Source organism: Myxocyprinus asiaticus, chromosome 8 (genome assembly GCF_019703515.2).
Source record: "Myxocyprinus asiaticus isolate MX2 ecotype Aquarium Trade chromosome 8, UBuf_Myxa_2, whole genome shotgun sequence".
NCBI lineage: Eukaryota > Metazoa > Chordata > Actinopteri > Cypriniformes > Catostomidae > Myxocyprinus > Myxocyprinus asiaticus.
In genome coordinates, this window is record NC_059351.1 from 8,641,327 (window position 1) to 8,660,607 (window position 19,281).

General features: G+C 42.7%; 1 protein-coding gene across 1 annotated transcript in view; it reads left to right on the plus strand.

Annotated features, from left to right (window-relative positions):
* The window catches only part of LOC127445291 (zeta-sarcoglycan-like), a 419,585-nt gene that overhangs the window by 217,275 nt on the left and 183,029 nt on the right, over positions 1-19,281 (plus strand). Inside the window, exon 2 of the mRNA XM_051705268.1 lies at positions 17,384-17,578. Coding sequence (XP_051561228.1) covers positions 17,384-17,578 — 195 coding nt within the window. The remainder of the gene's footprint in view (positions 1-17,383; positions 17,579-19,281) is intronic.

A 19,281-nucleotide genomic window follows, 5' to 3' on the forward strand; every position in this document is an offset into this window, starting at 1 on the left:
ACATTATGTAAGATTTATTTTTTTTGATAGATATGAGCAAAATTTCATTGAGCAAGTCCACCAACAATCCGTCTTCCAAACCATGTTTTTGCCTTACCACGATTCACTATCACTGTCGGGACGGATTTGGTGGGAAATTGCATACTTCCGTCAGTCGTCCATGCGTGTTTACGTCATGTCTGTAAACAAACAAAAGAAGGTCTGGAGCTACTATTGCGCTTGTATGTGTGCAGTGATAGTCGTAGTGGTAGTTTGAAGCTGAAAGCCTGTAGCTACAACACATGAGCAACATTAACCATGGATTGTTCCAAAAGGCAACCCTATGGGGAATTACCCATTTTCAAAATAAAGAGACCTTGAACCGAGAAGAGTCTGCAAGCAAAAGGGAAAGCGACAGAGCCCGTAATAAAACAGGAATCAACATTGGCTTGACTTTTTCAGAGGTGGTGACAACTCTGAGATCTTAAAGATTTAAAAAACGACCCAGAGATGGAGTTTTTCTTGCTCGACAGCTAAGATACTTTATTGGACCAATAGTTAGCCAGGTAGCTGTCTTAGCGCGGTAGTTTGTTAGATAGCGTTAGCCACTCTAATGAGGCATTTTAATATGGATTGTGGTACTACAGTGCTTGATTACATTTTCGAGGAAGGACAATAAAAAAAAAAAAAAACTTTATGCTGGTAAAAATGTCAATCTCTAAACCAGTTACTACCTAAGCCTATTTCCCTGCTAGCTAGTTATAATAGTTTCCACTGTTTGACTTTATCTGATATGACTAGCAATCATTATGTCTATTGTCAGCATTGGCTAACTTTTGTAACATTATTTATTTTGAAACAATTGGTTTCATTAAGTCCAAACAACAGCAGAAGATATGCTACTTACCTGCTAATAAGAGCAATTTTTCTTATATCTGTCTTTTTCTTCCTTTTGTTATTTATTTATTTATTTTATTGTAATTATTTTTGTTTTGTTTTTTGAGGGGAGGGTGCGAGTTTTGTTGTTGTTAGTGACATTCGCTCTGATAAGTTGATCGCCTGTAATCATGGTTACACCAGTTCTCCTCAAACCATCATATCCATCCGCATAGAAGAGCAGATCCAAAGCCCGACTGACATAATTACCAAAACAGTGTTCATCTGCAAGTAACTTGCAGTTCCCCTTCTGTCACTCACTCGACGTTGTGTCGATGTAGTGACACTAGGGGTCGCTCTTGAGGGCCCCGAACACCTCAGATCTCTGAGAAAAGGCCAATGAGAATTGGCGAGGGGAATTTGCATGCCACGCCCCTGGACATACGGGTATAAAAGGTGCTGGCTCGCAACCACTCATTCAGATTTTTTCTTCGGAGCCGAGCGGTTGTACAATCAGCGAGCTGAATACTACTGCTGTTCCATTCACCTCTTAAGAAGCGTATGCTTTTGGATATACGGCGCATTTCCAGCGGCTTTCTCTCCTTCTGCACGAGTGCAGATTTTGCCCCAGGGCGCTTTGACAGCGCTAAAAGAGTGTATATTCCTGCTAAAGAGTATATTTTCTCTATTAGAGCACACACATTGACATTGAACGTCCTTTTAAAGACGCGTTTTTATAAAGATGCCATTCCGTCTTTGTGTGATTCCTGGATGCGGTCGCTATCTCTCCGGTTCTGACAGCCACAGGCGCTGCTTCACGTGTCTGGGCAGCGATCACACTGAGGCAGCGTTCGTGGATGGTTCATGTTCTCATTGCGAGAATATGACCATGGCAACGTTGCGGTTGCGGCTTTCCTTCTTCCGGGGGAAAGCCACTCTAGCCGCCCCCCATGCCTTGCCTTTTACCTCCGGGTACGAGGCCGGCCCGTCTGGCACTGGAGGTGATTTGGGGGCATCAATGGGCGTGGAATGGACCTCCCATTCCCCAGCATGCTCGTTTGCCCCCAGCGAGTTCCGAGAGGAGACCAGCTCGCCCCAGGGCCAGGTTAGTGTCCCTTTCAGAGCTCCGGAGCAGGATGAGTGCTCGATCACTGCATCAGAGAGCGTACTGGCGATGTCAGACGCCGAGGACTCAACTGGGCTGCCACCTTAGTGTCGGCCCGCCAAGTCTGAGGCTGATGGCGAGATGACCACCATGCTTGCCCGGGTCGCCGTGTGTGTCGGGTTAGAGTGGAACCTTCCACCTTCCCCTGAGGCTAGATGATTGGTTCCTCTCCCCCCCCCGGTCCCTTTCTTCCCAGAAGTGCATGACGAGCTGACAAGGTCGTGGAGGGCATATTTTTCTGCCCTAAACTGACCTCCCAGCTTGTCCACTCTCACTACCCTCGATGGCGGGGCGGCCCACGGGTATACGGAGGTCCCTCAGGTGGATAAGGCAGTTGCGGCGCACCTGTGTCTGCAAAGCGCAGCCACCTGGCGGGATCACCCAGCACTCCCTTCCAAGGCCTGTAGGACGACGTCGTCTCTGATGGCCAAAGCCTACAGCGCTGCTGGTCAGTCTGCCTCTGCCCTACATGCCATGGCCCTCCTGAAAGTACACCAGGCCAAGGCACTAAAGGAACTGCACGTGGGTAGTCTGATCCTGATGTGATACAGGAGCTGCGCTTGGCGACCGATCTCGCCCTCCGAATCTGTTGAGATGAGGGACATGGACAAGGTTCACTTTCTGAATGCCCCCATCTCCCAGAATGGCCGATTTGGTGAAACCGTCGAGCACTTCGCCCAGCAGTTCTAGGTTGTGAGGAAGTAGACAGAGGCTATACAACACATCTTACCCCGGCGCGGCTCAAGATCCCGTATCCAGTCCCCCTGCAGCGGCGAAAGCCCAGGTGGCTCCGCCTCAGCCCGAGCCCAGTTCTCGGCCCCAGCGTAGATCACCCCGCGGGAAGCTGATGACCCCCCCCCACCCAGAAGGCTCCTAAGCACCCCTGAGACAGACGACCCAGGGAGCGAGATGTCTGCTGCAAACCTGGAGCTGGTATCCAGACCACTCCATCCCCTGGTGGAGGGCTGGGAGGTAAATCCTTGGTTTCCTTTTCTTTTATGTTCACCACAGCCTGAACCCACATTCTCAAAAGAGCAGTTTCCTCACTCCCTGGGTCACTTAGCCAGTGTTACAACCGCCGTTATCACGGCAACCGGGCACTGAGCACCTGCGACTTAGACGTCATGAACGCGGGCCCCCTGCCCTCACGTGTCCAGTCACACCACACTCACACCCACGGCCAGGTGGTTGTGACGGACTGCGAGGATGGTCAAGAAGTCCCTCCTCCCTCGTCGCTGACCCCCCCGAGACTGGGTACATGGAGCAAGGTAAGTGCTTTGATGGTCCCCTCAGCGCAGCCACAAGTTCGAGACAAAGTGAGGCTCCTCGACGTTTTTTTCCCTAGGTTTTCAAAGTTTCCGCAATTGCAGATTGTACATCTGCCTTTCACTGCACATCCCTGCCATGCGCCATTGTATCTGTTAATATGGGATATTAGATTGGTTGTGTTCCTGGAGCATGGCAAATCTGCCTTGCACTTCTTACAAATTGTTTTCAACCCCGAATCTGAAATTACTCCAAACTTCGCTTCTCTTGCCCTTTCCCAAAACTCTTCCATTTGCTTATCTGCCAGAACATTACCCACAATGAAACACTATGCAAAACACCAGCTGCACAAATGTAGGGGTGACAGAGGTGATGATAGTATTAAGGACAGTAAATATCATATTACCCCCTTGTGGTCTCACAAAGCTATTACGCCAGACTACATTAAAGTGAAAGCTAACAGACTGTGAATTGAAAAGCACACAAATTAAGAAAATTTAAATTTTTCCAAATTTGGCTAATGTTAATATATCAATACCTAAAAAACATTGAGAACATAAAGTAATCAATGTATAAATATTTTATGACATTGCTAATGTTCAGCGGTATCATAAAGAGTAAGCGCTGATTTTGTCAGCACTCAAGATTTATGCACGTCTTTCGCTTACCTGCCTTCAGCTGGTCCTAAACCTCCCTACCTCTCCTGGTCTATAATTCTCCTCCCTCTAGAGGCTGCTCTGGTGTCCCATTGATTTCACTAAAGCTTAAAGCAACACACATTTCTGATCACCTCGTTACATCTACACCCAACCTCAGCGTCATAATACAGACATACACATACAAACGTACACTTGCTGGATCCGTGATGCAATCAAGGTCATATTGGGTTTTTTACTGCAGACTGCTAAAGTATATACAGTATAAGTGATGCCCAATCAAAAAGTGTAGCAAGGAAACAAACAAACAACAAAATGATCTATTGAATGACAGGACGTGCTATTAAACTGCCGATGTACGCATGTATCTGTTTGTAACCATTTGGCTTCCCTTGAGTGAACAAATATGAGTATTCCTAAAAACACTTGATCTTTTTAAAGAGCTTTGTGCATGCCTTCTACATGCTTGGTGCACACACATACACGTTGAGTCTGATAGCTCGCAGTTCAAACAATTACAGTGTCTGTAGCTAACAACAAAACACAGCTATCATGCCATCTTATCATCATGTTCTTCGAGCTGTGTACTTTTGGCTCTTTGTCTTGGATTAACTTGGTTTCTTATCTAAGCACTAACTCACCGCACACTTCCATTCGAACTGAACGGAGAGTTCTTGAAATCAGCTTAGTCTCATTAATACTGCATGAAGGCATTTTCTGCTTTGCCCCTTGAGGTTCCTTGTTTTGACAGCATGTTCCTCCACTAGACCAAAACTCTTACAGCCACCCTGTTTCAAATAAGGTCAAACTGCAACGTACATACACTGGTAAAGACCTTTTTTAAAACCCATCATGTTTGAGTTGTGTGAGGTTTGGGCTGCTATGTCCGGTTGGTCGGGATGCTCATACAAACAGAGTAGTGTTTTACCAGCGCCACAGTGTGTAATTCTCTTCAGGGAAATCAACCTTTGGATGGCTTATGAAGCAGTCGCTACATATTATGCTGGGGTTGGAAAAAAATCCTTTAACATTCAAAAAATTACACACTTCACCTTTTAATGCATATCTTTACTATGGACTCAAAATACAACCCATCTTTTGCTTAAGCAATTAATTTAAGCAAAATAAGTTTGTGTGATTCACTCATGGGGTTTAGTTAAAAAGTAAAAGTCCTGGGGCTGTTTTTATTGTGTAGCACAGAAACACACAGAACTGATGTGTGTTAAGACACCAAAGTGTATAAACCTGAAACAATAACCGCTATGGCAGGTGGTCACTCCTGGAGCATGTAATGTTTACCTCTGTTTTGGGAGTTTATTTTTAAGTGAATGCCGCCAACCTTTTTTCTTAGCTTGAAGAAACCGAGTGGAGATCTATTAAGTGTCAAGCAGGTGGCAGATTTGATTGACAGTCTGGTAAGGGGTTGAAGATTGTCAGCACTAGGCATTTGAGGCAGTTACTAAGGCTTATAATGTCACAGATAACATCGCAAACAGGCCTGGGGAAAGAGCGTGCTGACCTAGGCAATGTAGTGTTAGCTGAATGTTAGTCTCAGCCTCAGACAGTTTACCCACGGAGCGCCCACAGTTTGTTCGCTGACTTTCTGATGCTCTCATAGAATCACATTACCATATCTACATTTTTGCTAAATTATTTCCACATGCCTCATTGAATGTAGTCTCCTGGTGAAATGAACACTAAAGGTGCTACAATAACGACTTCTATTCCTTTTCACACTAATCACGAGTACATTGGCAGCTTTTCGGCCTGTTTCTCACACAAAGCCATCTTCTGACATCTAAACACTGATTTAAACTTGATAGAGCACAAACCTTAAAAACCTCACCTGTTTTTCATAGGTTTTCAGGTTTAGGTGAGTAGGTTTTGTTGATTTAAAACTTGATAGAGCATTAACCTTGAAAACCACATCTGTTTGGGTGAAAATGTAAAAATCACTTTTAGCGCCACACATTGGACATTTCACCTCGTAACTGCCGAGATACAGTATGTGTCAGCAATCATGTAATTTAATTTTGCAGAAACGTCACCACACTCAAGTAATTTCAGATCAGGTTGGTCTGATGCATGTTGTATACAAAATTGGAAATTACTTTCTGTATCGAGAAAGCTGTAATCTTATTGGGTGATTTTTTTTGGGGGGGGGGATTGGGGGTGCGAGGCATGGTGCGAAAGTGCGAGCGTGAGGCAATTGTATGTGTTTCGCGACTGCCACCAGGTCCTTCAATAGCGTATAACGTGCGAGAAAGGGTAGCCGGTAGAGTTTCTGGTGTCCCCTAGGGTAAGATGGTTCCCCCCTAGGTAGTTGGTGCCCTGCGCAGACTGTGAAATATGCATATAGGGAGCTGCTGTACTGTAAATAATGTACTTTTTTTCATCAAATCTAGTACAAACTCTGACAGTACACTAATGAACTAGATGCAGCTTCAGTAAAAGTTCTTGCTTTGCATGAATATTATAAAAAGTCAGCAAACAAACTTACAGTACAACAAAACACTTTGTTTGCAAGAAAGTAATTGTAATTCAAACTGGACTTATATGTAGGCTGTTTTTATTACCCTTGCACATGGTTGTCAGACAATACTGTGTTGCCGTATTTTGCATTAACATTCTTTTTTTTTTTTTTTTTTTCTGTCCCTGTCCCTTAGCAGCCTCTGAAATAGAAGCCTAATTAGCTTCCCCAGGTAGTGAAGGTAGAACAGAAGACAATATCTGGCTCCTTGTCAACACATGGCGCCGAGTGCACAAACAAAGCAGTATGCTAGGGTTCTAGACTACAGGGAAGACAAACCCACTGTTGAAATGTCAGGGTACTTCTGCCAGAAATCTTCAATTTTGGCTTGTCACACTGGGTCACATGGGGAAAACTCGGGCACTGGTCCCTCTAGGCCGTCTTGATGTATGACCGCAGGTAGCAACATCCTGGTGGGGCACTTGTGAATTTTCCCCTAGTAAAAGTTTTTACTAGCTGCGCTTTGGCAGTGCAGCCCAAACAGGCGGGCAAAACAAGGGGATATTACATCCCCTCTTGAGTGGCAGAATGTTCAGGTATTTGTTAAAAGACCCCTGGGGTATAATGAGAGATCATGGAACATACTTTTACCATCATATTTTTAGTCATAGTTATTCCATACTGGGAAATTCCCTCACATCTCTAAAGATCCCCTGGAATCGCTAGACAAGGACTGTTTTATTTCCTGTTGCAACAGAAAGTTGGGGTGGGAAATGTCGAAGGGCCTTTTTTTATCTCAAAGCCATCAACATTATTTGCTGTTTGATTTTGCTAGTCAGAAGTTGGTGGTATTAGGGGGAGGGGTATTCTCATAGTAGAGAGCATTATATTGGATAAAATTAGTGAGTGCAGAAAGAGTCATCAATATTTCTGGTCCGTTTTCCCAGAAAGATTTTACATTTTAAATGCACATATCTGCTAAAAGTTTATTTTGTCAACTTCTAATAGAACACTAGCATAACCTCAAATATGGATTAAAAGCCATAAAACTCAAATTTTAATTTAATGGTGCCTTTATTAAGCAGCATTTCAGACAACTCTCTCACCTCCTACTTGAAGATAACTACTGGAGCGGCATTCGAGGTCGGACAGATCGATCAACCCCTACTTAAGTGAGTAGCTTGATTGGATATAAGATGGCGGCAACAAACATGTTTTTTTTAGAAGGCATTAAGTTTAATAAAATTATAATATAATATGTAATGTTACCTTGTTTTTGACTTTTTGTCACTTTTTTAAAGAGCAAATGCTAGCATTTTGTTCATTGTCCTGTTATTCAATTGTTGTTTGGTTTTTATGTGTGTACCATAATCGGCACAAGGGAACAAAATTGTCTTGATGAGCAATGCCACCATCATATTGTGTTTACATTTGACTGTGATGTATAAATGCCTTGAGGTTGGAAGTGGGAAATTTCAACATAAGAATTCCCACATCCAACTTTGTCTGGAATGCGGCATAAATCCTTGAAAGAAAATGCACTTACATCATCCACCCATGTTTAACTGATTTTTTTTTTTTTTTTTTTTTTTTTTTCTTATACTTGTGAAATCTATGCTTTCCATTTTACCCTGGGCATGTGTAGGATATCACCAAATGTAAGTTAGGAATTTTAATCCAGATGCTTTCTAAAATCTAATGTATGTTTTGCTAGCTGATGATTCACTGTTGTCTTTGCTGTGATTTAATGTGTGAAGTGTTCCACAAACACACACAGCTGAGAATTGTATTCTCCATACTCTGATGATGAGGGATTGTCGTGGAAAGCTTTGGGTGTTCAGGCGGGTAATGTTTTAACTGCACACCGCTCACTCGTGAAACACGCCATGAAAGATGTCATAATTGTGTCTATATTACACAGGACATCTGCTCCGTTTGCATGTCCCCACGCTAGTCCAAGCTTTCTGATCTAATACACAAAATATCAGATAGAGTGATACCGCAACACTACTGAGCACGCATCTTTGAACGTTGTCAAACTGTGTTAGACTCTTGGCCTCGGTGCTCAGTTCCAATGGAAGGCACTAATTAAAAGTGTAAGATGCTGATTAAGATTGAGCACGACTATGGAGATACCTTTGAGGGAAGCTCAAAAAGAGCTGAAGTTGAAGTAACAGGAGCAGATTAACAACAGATGGGCTTTGCTTCAGAAAGAATGTCGCCCTGCTTTGGAGAGCTTGAACTGTCGATACCTCAGCCTTGATTCACCTTTGCAAAGCCAGAGAGCTTGTACAGAGATGGCAACATTTAATTAGCTGCAAATCTGTGCTGTCTGCTGCCTGGCATTAAATTACATCCATGACTGAATATGACCTTTTTAAATGATGTATCGATTTGTTAATGCTGCTTAGCGTTTGCGCCTGGGTGCAGCGATGTCACTGCACAAAATTGAAGTAATATTTGCTGATATTGATTCAGTGAAAATGTGCAAGACGATGTGATATTTTCATGTTTGCTTAGTGGATTCTTCTTTCCTGCTGGGTTGACATAACACACTCTTGCTCCCTTTCTCTCTCACACACACAAACACACATTTTTGTAGTAATTAACTGAGGCAGTTTGTGATTTACAGTACTTGAGAAATAAATGATCAACAACACAACAACTTGTAACAGACATGATAAAAAAATTAATTGGAATGAAACATAAGAATTGTAATGAATGGTTGATATCAGCTTGGAAATTGTTAAATTATCATTCTATTCTTTTAAAGAGGATACTAAACAAAACTTTCTTTACATGGTGGAAAAAAATATAATAAATCTGTTTATTTTGTGCTTCTAATGGCGCTCCAAAAATCTGGCCTTTGAATATGGATAATTTGCAGAAAATTATACAGTACAAGAGGAATGAATATATATATATATATATATATATATATATATATATATATATATATATATATATATATGTGTGTGTGTGTGTGTGTGTGTGTGTGTGTGTCCAAACTCTATACTTGGACTGTCTGCTCTTCCGAAGTTTATGATGACACAGATACAATGCGTGACCAGTTAGCACAGTCTGCTGGTGTGTCACTAGCATAGCTGGGTTTCAGAAGTGTCTAAGAAGTAGGTTATAGGCTACTGTCAGGGGTGTAGCAGTCATTTTAAAAGGGGGGGGGGGGGGGCACAGCTATCAGTAGGCGGCTCGCACAGACCCAAGACTTACAGTGCAGTATTATATTACAGTATATATTAAAATATAAGTTTAAGTAATATATTAATAAATGCATATTGTTTACTTTAATATTTGTAGTATGATAAAGATTCAATTATTACTAAATAATTTTACAATTTTGCATAATTAGCTGCAAAAATATAGGGCATCTTGTGGAGCACTTGCTTCTGTTTCACACATACAAATAAAAGACTGAGCACAAGCTGGTCCTGAATAAATTATTTAATCAATTACAATAATGACAATTGTGCATGTGCACAATTGTATTTTTACTCTGTGCTTCTGAATTGTGGGATTTAAATGTATCCAAGTGGCTTGAGTGTTTTGACTACGTTCACCAAAAATAATTCAGATCCAATTAATGATTCAGTGACCATTTCTGGTGATGCCAGAAGGTGGTGACAAATGAGTGTCTTGTGTCAAATAAGTTAGTTACTGAATCAATGATCAAAATAAAATATAAATCCTTTAAAATGTGAATGTATACAGACCTACAAAGAGAATTTAGTAGAGGGTTTAAGCATTATAAGAACAAAGCAAATGTATTATTTCCCTACAGTTTGTGAGCTGCTGAGCATGACTTTTATCAAAAGTCAACAATAATAGTCTTATAATAATTATAGTGAGTTTCAATAATGTCCGTACATTTTCATGTATAAAAAGTGGGTCTACATATATATTCACTTCAGTAAAATGACTAAGTGTTCTAAGAACACAGCAGATCTATCTTTTTTCCTAGGGTTTGTCGACAGCACACCAACATAGAGGAAAAAAAACAGGAGCTGAATTTATTTTGATGTTCCCCCTACAGATATTCAACTGGCTATAAGTGACTTATCAACTGACTTGCTATAGCTAGTAAAGAGTGTTTCAACAAACATTCAGTAGACTTTCAATAGCCTGTGTAATAGCAAAATAAGAGCTTATCAGCTGATTTGCTATAGCTAGTAAACAGTGTTTCAGCACATTCAGTAGACTTTCAATAGCCTGTATAACAGCAGAATAAGAGCTTATCAACTGACTTGCTATAGCTAGTAAACAGTGTTTCAACAAACATTCAGTAGACTTTCAGTGGCCTGTATTTAGATCTTTATTAATGACCTACTTACATTAATGTTGAGAACATCAGTTCATTAAAATTGTTGGACAAAACAATGACTTCTGTACATTTATATTTCTTTTACATACAGTGGAAATTACATATACTGGTTGTTATATTTATATGTGCTGGTTGCAATGCGGTGCTGCTATTCCTGTGTGTTATTAACAGTATTGGTATTTACCATCTGCTGATAGTCTGTTTAAAAAAAGGAGCAGTAGCATTCAGTTAACCGTATTCCTTAGATGGTCACTTTATTTTGATGGTCCCTAGGTAACTATAGAAGAACAGTTGATACTACCTTAATGTAAAGTGACTCTGTACTGATAGGAAATTAATATGCAACAAAGAGTCAGTAGAGCATGTCCAGAAAACCTTTGGGTAACTAAAGGTGAAATAAGAAAACAAGCAGGTAAGCAAAGAAATGTAAGTAGGTCATTAATAAAAATCTATATACAGGCTACTGAAAGTCTACTGAATGTTTGTTGAAAAACTGTTTACTAGCTATAGCAAGTCAGTTGATAAATCGCTTATAGTCAGTTGAATATCTGTAGGGGGACCATCAAACAGTGTTGAAGTACTCAAGATCGGGCTTGGTCTCAAGACCACTTTTTGAAGGTCTCGGTCTCGTCTCGGAATCGACCGCATTTTTACTCGGTCTTGTCTCGTTCTCAGACAAAGAGGACTCGGGATTTTATTTCAAGACCGGTCAAGACCACAACTGCGGGGATATCACTAAATTGCCTGTGCATTGTCTGATTTATTTGTTAACATAATTACTGTGATTGGATGTAAAACGTCCTGCTTCAAATGCAAGCAACAACTTGACTAATTTATAATTTGACATTTTTGTTACTGTTAACGGCTGTCACCCCTCCCCGCCCCCCTTCACACGCACTCCAAGAAAGTGAATGCAGGAGACAGGAGAAGAAACTGTGACTGTCTGAGAGATGTCAGACAAATCTTCTGTAATACAATTTGGCCTCCTAAACCAGTGTTTCCTAACCACTGTGCCCACTAGTGTGCCATGAAAGATTGTCAGGTGTGCCATGGAAAATGATAAAATTCCTCAAAATAAATAAATACAGTTTTTCCCTGGTATTTTAGTGAAGGCATAGAGATGGTAGAAGAGTTTTAAAGTTGCCATTCAGTATATTTTCCATTACAAAGTATTTTATGCAACCAGTTTAAATATTTTGTCCATCATAACATTATTGTTCTAACAAACTCTAGTCCACTGTCAAATGCAACTCCTCACATGCCCACAAAATGATGCTTCATCATTACACTTGTAAAAACATTAAGTCAGTGAACCGAATGAATTAATAGAATACAACTGGTGTATTGTTTTACTCAAAGACTAAAAGCTGTTTATTTGTGCACAGCATAGAGATGTTGTCGCGTTTCTCTCATGAAACATAAAAAGAATATGAGAAATTTAAAAAAAAAAATAAAATAAAAAAGAATAATAATAATAATTAATTACAATTAAATTAAATTACATTAAATTAAATTAAATTAAATTAAATTAAATTAAATTAAAATTAATTGAATTAAATTAATTAAAAAAAAAAACTGTTACATACAATTACTAAAAGCAAACACTCCTGTTTTAAACAAGTCCAAAAACACCGTGATACGATGTGTAGATTCTCTCTAATCTTCATGGAGCACGTTTGACATCTGAACCAGTGAATGGAGGCCAGGTGGCTGCTCTCAGGTCCTAGTACCTGCCGGATCCAACCTCTGTCTGTGCAACTTATGGGTTTAGAGGCCGTAGACCGAGTGCCATAGGTAATCAGAGCAGTGCTGATGTAGGGCCATATCGCACTCTTGCTCATGTGATCACATGGAGGTCCTGTGTGGGTGCCTCGTGCTGCCCCCCGCAAGATGCCACTGCCCCCCCCCCCGCAAGATGCCGCCCTGGGCAACGGCACATGTCGCCCATGCCTAAATCCGCTACTGCTTTAGAACTACTAGTATCACGGCTTAGGCAGTTTCTAACATGTTACTGGAGAAACAAGGATGTGTGTGTGTGTGTGGGGGAGAGAGAGAGAGAGAGAGAGAGAGAGAGAGATGGAGTGTGTGATCACCTGTTGATGATGCTGTAGTCTGCTAGTCAGCTTTCTGAAGATAATGTCATTTTGGTGAAATTCATCCTATTTTCTCAGTGGAAAAAAGTGGGGTATTCTTCCCTATTTCGCGGTAGCCGGTGAGCAAGAGTCTTTCACTATAGAAACCGCAATCTCCTCTGCCATTTTGAACAGTATGTCTCCAATGTAGAAACTCTGGTAATAGGTAAGCGCCTTGAGTTTGTGTAATTAATCAGTCTGTTGTCTCTCTCAGCTGTGATGAGCCTTATTGCTGAAGTTGATAGTTTAAAGCTGTTTAAAGCTATTTCCTAGCTTTAGTAGTGTAATAGTAATACAAGCAATCACGGAGTGCTGTTGAATGTAAACACTGAGTGATGCTGACTTACTTCACATCACCAACTGGCTCATATAACACACACAATTTTTTTTTTTTTTTTTTGCCGCCACCTGCTGGCTAAAATATGTAATGTCACAAAATTAAATGTAAAGAGACAGATAGCTCTAAACACATCTGCACTGCTCTTACACTTTAGTTTAGAACAGCACGAACACAACCGGAGTGATACACACAGTGAAGTGTCTGAGTGCTGATGGTGTGAGACCATCAGTACTCATGGAACGTCTTGTCCAACAGATTCGAGGGCCGGAACTAACTGTTTATATATATATATGCACATGGTATATTTGTAATTAATTATTTCATATATTAAATTGTAAAAAATAAAATAACTTAATGTTAATATTTAAAAAATAATTTGGGGGAGTGGGGGTCAAGTTCGTTGACACCAGCTGGCTCCCATTAGAACAGCCCCTGCCTGCCCTGTTCTTTTTAAATACTTGCTCCCATTGTTATTCACCTGTCCTCCACTGAACCTCTTTATAGCTCTGTTTGACTATAGCTCTCTCTGTCTATTTAGTTCTCTTTTTCTCTCTCTCTTTCTGCTGGAACACACAGATGTAATCTGAGTGAGTGAGTATTTGGTGAGCGTGTTAATACTGTTAGGCTGTAGGCAGGGTGCCGTTCTGGTCCGGCTCGGCTGCACATGCGCTTGATGGATCACTCTGCTGTCAGATCAATTTTAGAAATGCATTGGAACCGGGGAGACAAACAGAGAAAGTGCGAGTAAGACAGGGAAGGACAGGGAGGGCTGGTCAGGGGTGGAGTAAAGTGGGTATGGATCCACACCAAGTGATATAAAAGGGAGGACATATAGAGACACACAGAGTGAGAGCAAAAAAGACAATTCTGCCATGGGAAGATGTCAGGAATAAAGTGAGAAACAAAGACAGGCTAAAATGGAATAGCTAGAGAATGTGTGGGAGACTGAAAGGTAAAAAAAAAAGAGTAAGCAAAAACTATCCACTATCTCTCTCTCTCTCTCTCTGTGGCCCTCGATATTTATAGCAGCTGAGGACTTGAGGCTACAGAGAGAAAAAAAAAAAAGTTTTACCCATGTGTTGGAACTGGTGGAAACTGACTATTAACTACACTCCTCCACACAAAGTAAAACCCACATTCATCGATTCGAACACCACAAATATGTAGAAAATCTGCACATGTTGCTCTTCAATACAATAAGAGCAGTAAAGGTTATGAATGCTTGTGTGTGATGTGTGAGAGAAAAAATATTGCTCAAAAAGATTTAGATATTTATCTGTGATGGTGAAAGGTAAGAATGCTGAAAAGCTTGGTATAGTGAAAAGGGTTCTTGAGTTGTCTGCATGGTTCTTAGGAGATTAAAAGGAAAGTTTTATTTTTTATTTTTATATATATATATATATATATATATATATATATATATATATATATATATATATATGTTATTATTGGTTTTAAGATCAGCATATTCATTCCTGGGCTCTTTAAATGGTCATGCCATAATTGTTTTTATTTATGTATTAATGTATTTCCCCTGAGGTAGGTTCAATATAATTTTTAATTGCCATATTTCAATAACAGCCTCTTTGTGACAGACTCATACAACATTCTGTGATGATAGCAGTGAAGATTGGACTGAAATTATCTTTTATTTTCTTAAAAGTAAACTTCAGCCACACTTACCTAACGTTCGGATCCTTCAGACCGATGGGGAGAGTGACAGATAGTCACTCAAGATTTGATTCCTCGTGTTATGACCCTTTAAAGGAGAAGGGTGTCAAACTTAACAGCAAAAAGAATTATTGTTTTCAAACAGGTTTCCCAAACACTCCCCGCATCATTCATCGTTGATAGTCCAAACTAAGCACGCTAAGACCAAACTAAAAATGTTGGTTGAGCAGAAAACGTCCTGGTTACTTTTGTAACCTCCATTACCTGATGGAGGGAACGAGACGTTGTGTCGATGTAGTGACACTAGGGGTCACTCTTGGGAGCCCCAAACACCTCTGCTTTTTAAAAAAAAGGCCAATGAGAATTGGGGAGTGGAATTTGCATGCCACTCCCCCGGACATACGGGTATAAAAGGCGCTGGTATGCAACCACTCATTCAGGTTTTGTGCTGAGGAGCCGAGACCAGGTCCCAGCCATTTCAGCAGGTAGTTCAGCGTTGTGGCAAGGGGGACACAACATCTCGTTCCCTCCATCAGGGAACGGAGGTTACGAAAGTAACCAGGACGTTCCCTATCTGTCACTCACTCGACGTTGTGTCGATGTAGTGACACTAGGGGTCCCTATACAAAACGCCACAACTAGCTGAACTGTGTTGCGTGAACTGGCGGTGTGTGATGGGCAGACTGCTTTGTGCCTCGTAGCCAGTGCACCAGGCCGTCACGTAACCTCCCCCAATGCTCTTATGAGCGTCGAAAGATCCATCAGGAACAAGTCGACTGCCCAACTATAGGGACAGTCTAGCCCAGCCGAGGCCTCTTTTCCCTCTCTTTTCTCCCCAAAAAGAGTGGAATCTGTTAACTGACTGGGAGCCATAAATTTCTGTGTCAGGGGGTGTCCCTCCCAAGGGGAAGACACAGCGGAGACCACACCCTGCCCAAAAAGGGGGGGTATTTTGAGTAGAATACGTCACATGGTCTTACTGAGTCTTGTCGGAAGTATGTCATGTGGAGAGGTCCCATGGAGGTCCCATGCGCTCCATAACTCGTCTTCTTCCCGGGCTCTGAACGAGATGTCGAACTCGCCCTAAGACGAGCCAGGGATCTCGTCCGAGCGCCCGACCAGAGCAAGTGAGCGTGCTGAGGAATGGGAGGTCTGTGGGGGGATACCCGGCGGAGGTGGTTCCATTGAGGTCCCCAAATCGCCCACAGTGCTAACCAGCACTGCCTCATACCCGTAGGTAGAAGGACTGAGGCGGGGAGCCGCTGGGGTGGCTTGCTTTCTTACGAATGCAAGCTGTGACCACAACGTTGCCATGGTCATGTTCTCGCAGTGAGGACAAGACCCATCCATGAACGATGTCTCCGCATGGGCAGCGCCCAGACACGAAAGACAGCGATCGTGGCCATCAGAAGCAGAGAGATATCGACCGCAACCCGGAATAACACACAGACGGAAAGGCATCTTTAAAAAGACATTCCGTGTGTGCCGCTCTTTTAGAAAGAAAATATACTCTTTTTTTTTTTTTTTTAGAATATACTCTTTTAGTTGTTTCTGCTGAAGCGCCCAGGGGCGTTCTCTGCACTCCACGGGTGCAGAGGGGGAGAAGCTGCTGAAATGCGCCATAGAATCCAGCAGATGAGGTGAATGAACTTCATGGATTAATTCAGCTTCAATGAATAGAACCGCTTGGCTCCAAAGAGAAAATCTGAATGAGTGGTTGCATACCAGCTCCTTTTATACCCATATGTCCGGGTGAGTGGCATGCAAATTCCACTCGCCAGTACTCATTGGCCTTTTTTAAAAAAAGCAGAGGTGTTTGGGGCTCCCAAGTGTGACCCCTAGTGTCACTACATCGACACAACGTCGAGTGAGTGACAGATAGGGAACTGACATGTTGGACTACTTAAACAAACAGAGCTATGTTTTGAAAGTGCCTCAGAACCACACTGTTTACACTTATCACGAGGAAGTCAACATACAAATGGCTTGGTTGTGCAAGTTGTCTCAGCAAAACAAGATGGGGGAAGCATTTGATTGCAAAATAAAAATACTTTTTTTTTTTTTTGAGGAATTTTAAAAGGTTCACCTATGTTATTCAGGTTGTGAAACCCTTTTTGCTTCTAATTGGAACCTTTATTTTTTAAGAGTGAATTGTATCTATTATCATACACAAACAAGATAAACAGCACATAAATGTTAACTAAATGCATCAAAGTAAAGGTCAATGATGCGTGCATTTATTCAACATTTAAAGTATATTTGTTACCTGCTCATCTGGTATCACATTGGAATATAGTTTTCTATATTATTATATATTTATTCTATATTTATATATATATATATATATATATATATATATATATATATATATATTTTTTTTTTTATTATTATTAAATTTTTTTGCAAGCCACCACAAAGAAAAGAGAACATTGTGTGTATGGGGTAAATTTATGAAATCTGAAATGAATTCTCTCTCTGTTCTTTCTGTGTAGATGACTCAGGAGCAGTACATTCTGGCATCTCAGCCCAACCCCCTCCAGAGACCGGGCTGTGCCACTGTATACCCAGTGGGGATTTATGGTTGGCGAAAGCGCTGCCTCTATTTCTTCATTCTCCTACTCCTCGTCACTATGATCGTCAACCTAGCCTTGACCATATGGATCCTAAAGGTCATGAACTTCACCGTGGTGAGTACCTCGCTATGATTTCATGTCAGTCAGTTTACATCATCTTCACAGATCTTTTCTCCTCCAGGTCTTGTACTTTGCTGCCACTCTTAGTTCCCTATCTGTCACTCACTCGACGTTGGTGTCGATGTAGTGACACTAGGGGTCACTCTTGGGAGCCCGAGACACCTCTGGTCTTTGACAAAAGGCCAATGAAAATTGGCGAGTGGTATTTGCATGCCACTCCCCTGAACATACGGGTATAAAAGGAGCTGGTATGCAACCACTCATTCAGATTTTCTCTTCAGAGCCGAACGGTCATGCTCATTGAGCTGAATACTACTGTTCATTTACCTCTGCTGGATCTGACGGCGCATTTCAGCGGCTTCTCCCTCCTCTGCACTGGTGCACTGCAGAGAATGCCCCTGGGTGCTTCGGCAGAAAAACTAGAGAGTATATTTTCTGAAAGAGCATTTTTCCCCTCTAAAAGAGTATATATTTCTCTAAAAGAGCGCACACACGGAACGTCTTTTTAAAGACGCGTCTTTTTAAAGATGCTTTTCCGATTGTGTGTTATTCCTGGTTGTGCTTGTTATCTCTCGCCTTCTAACGGTCATGATCACTGTCTTTCGTGTCTGGGCACTGCTCACGCAGAGACAGCATTCGTGGATGGTCATGTTCTCATTGCGAGAATATGTCCATGGCAACGTTGCGGTCGCGGCTCGCCTTCGTAAGAAAGCGAGCCACCCCAGAGGCTCACGCCTCGGTCCTTTTACCCACGGGTTTGAGGCCAGCACGGCTAGCACTGGGGGCGATTTGGGGATCCCAATGGCACCGCCTCCGCCGGGTATCCCCCCGCGGACCTCCCATTCCCCAGCACGCTCGTCTCTCCCGATCGGGCTTCCGGGTGAGTCCGCCGGCTCGTCTCACGGCGAGTTCGACTTCTTATTCGGAGCCCGCGAAAGTGATGAGCTCTCGAGCGCAGCATCGGAGAGTGGGCTCATCCAGTTGGAAGCCTCAGCTGGGCTCCTCCCTTCGGGGTCGATCGCCCAGTCACAGGCTGACGCGGAGATGACGACATGCTTTCCCGGGCAGCCACGAGTGTCGGTTAGAGTGGATTTCACCGCTCTTCCCTGAACCCTCGAGGCTCGGTGATTGGTTCCTGGGCTCGCGGCGCCGCTCAAAGCCACGCCCCGCCTCCGTTCCTTTCTTCCCGGAAGTGCATGAAGAGCTGACAAGGTCGCGGGAGGCACTTTTTATTGCCCGGTCCCGATCTTTTAAGCTTCCCCGCTCTCACTACCCTCGATGGTGGGGTGGCCAAGGGTTATTCGGCAATCCCCCGGTGGATAAAGGCACTCGCAGTGCACCTATGCCCGCAGAGCGCCGCCACCTGGCACGGGTGCCCAAAGCCCCCGTCCAAGGCCTGTAGGTTTACGTCATATCTGACGGCCAAGGCCTACGGTGCCGCCAGACAAGCCGCCTCCGCCCTGCACGCCATGGCTCTCCTGCAAGTCCGCCAAGGCGCTAAAGGAACTGCACGAGGGTAGATCCGCCCCGGGATTGATGCAGGAACTGTGCTCGGCGACCGACCTCACTCTCCGAGCAACGGAGGTCACGGTGCGGTCTCTCGGGCGGACTATGGCCACACTAGTTGTCCAGGAGCGCCACCTTTAGCTCAACCTGGTCGAGATGGGTGAGGCCGACAAGACACGATTCCTTGCTGC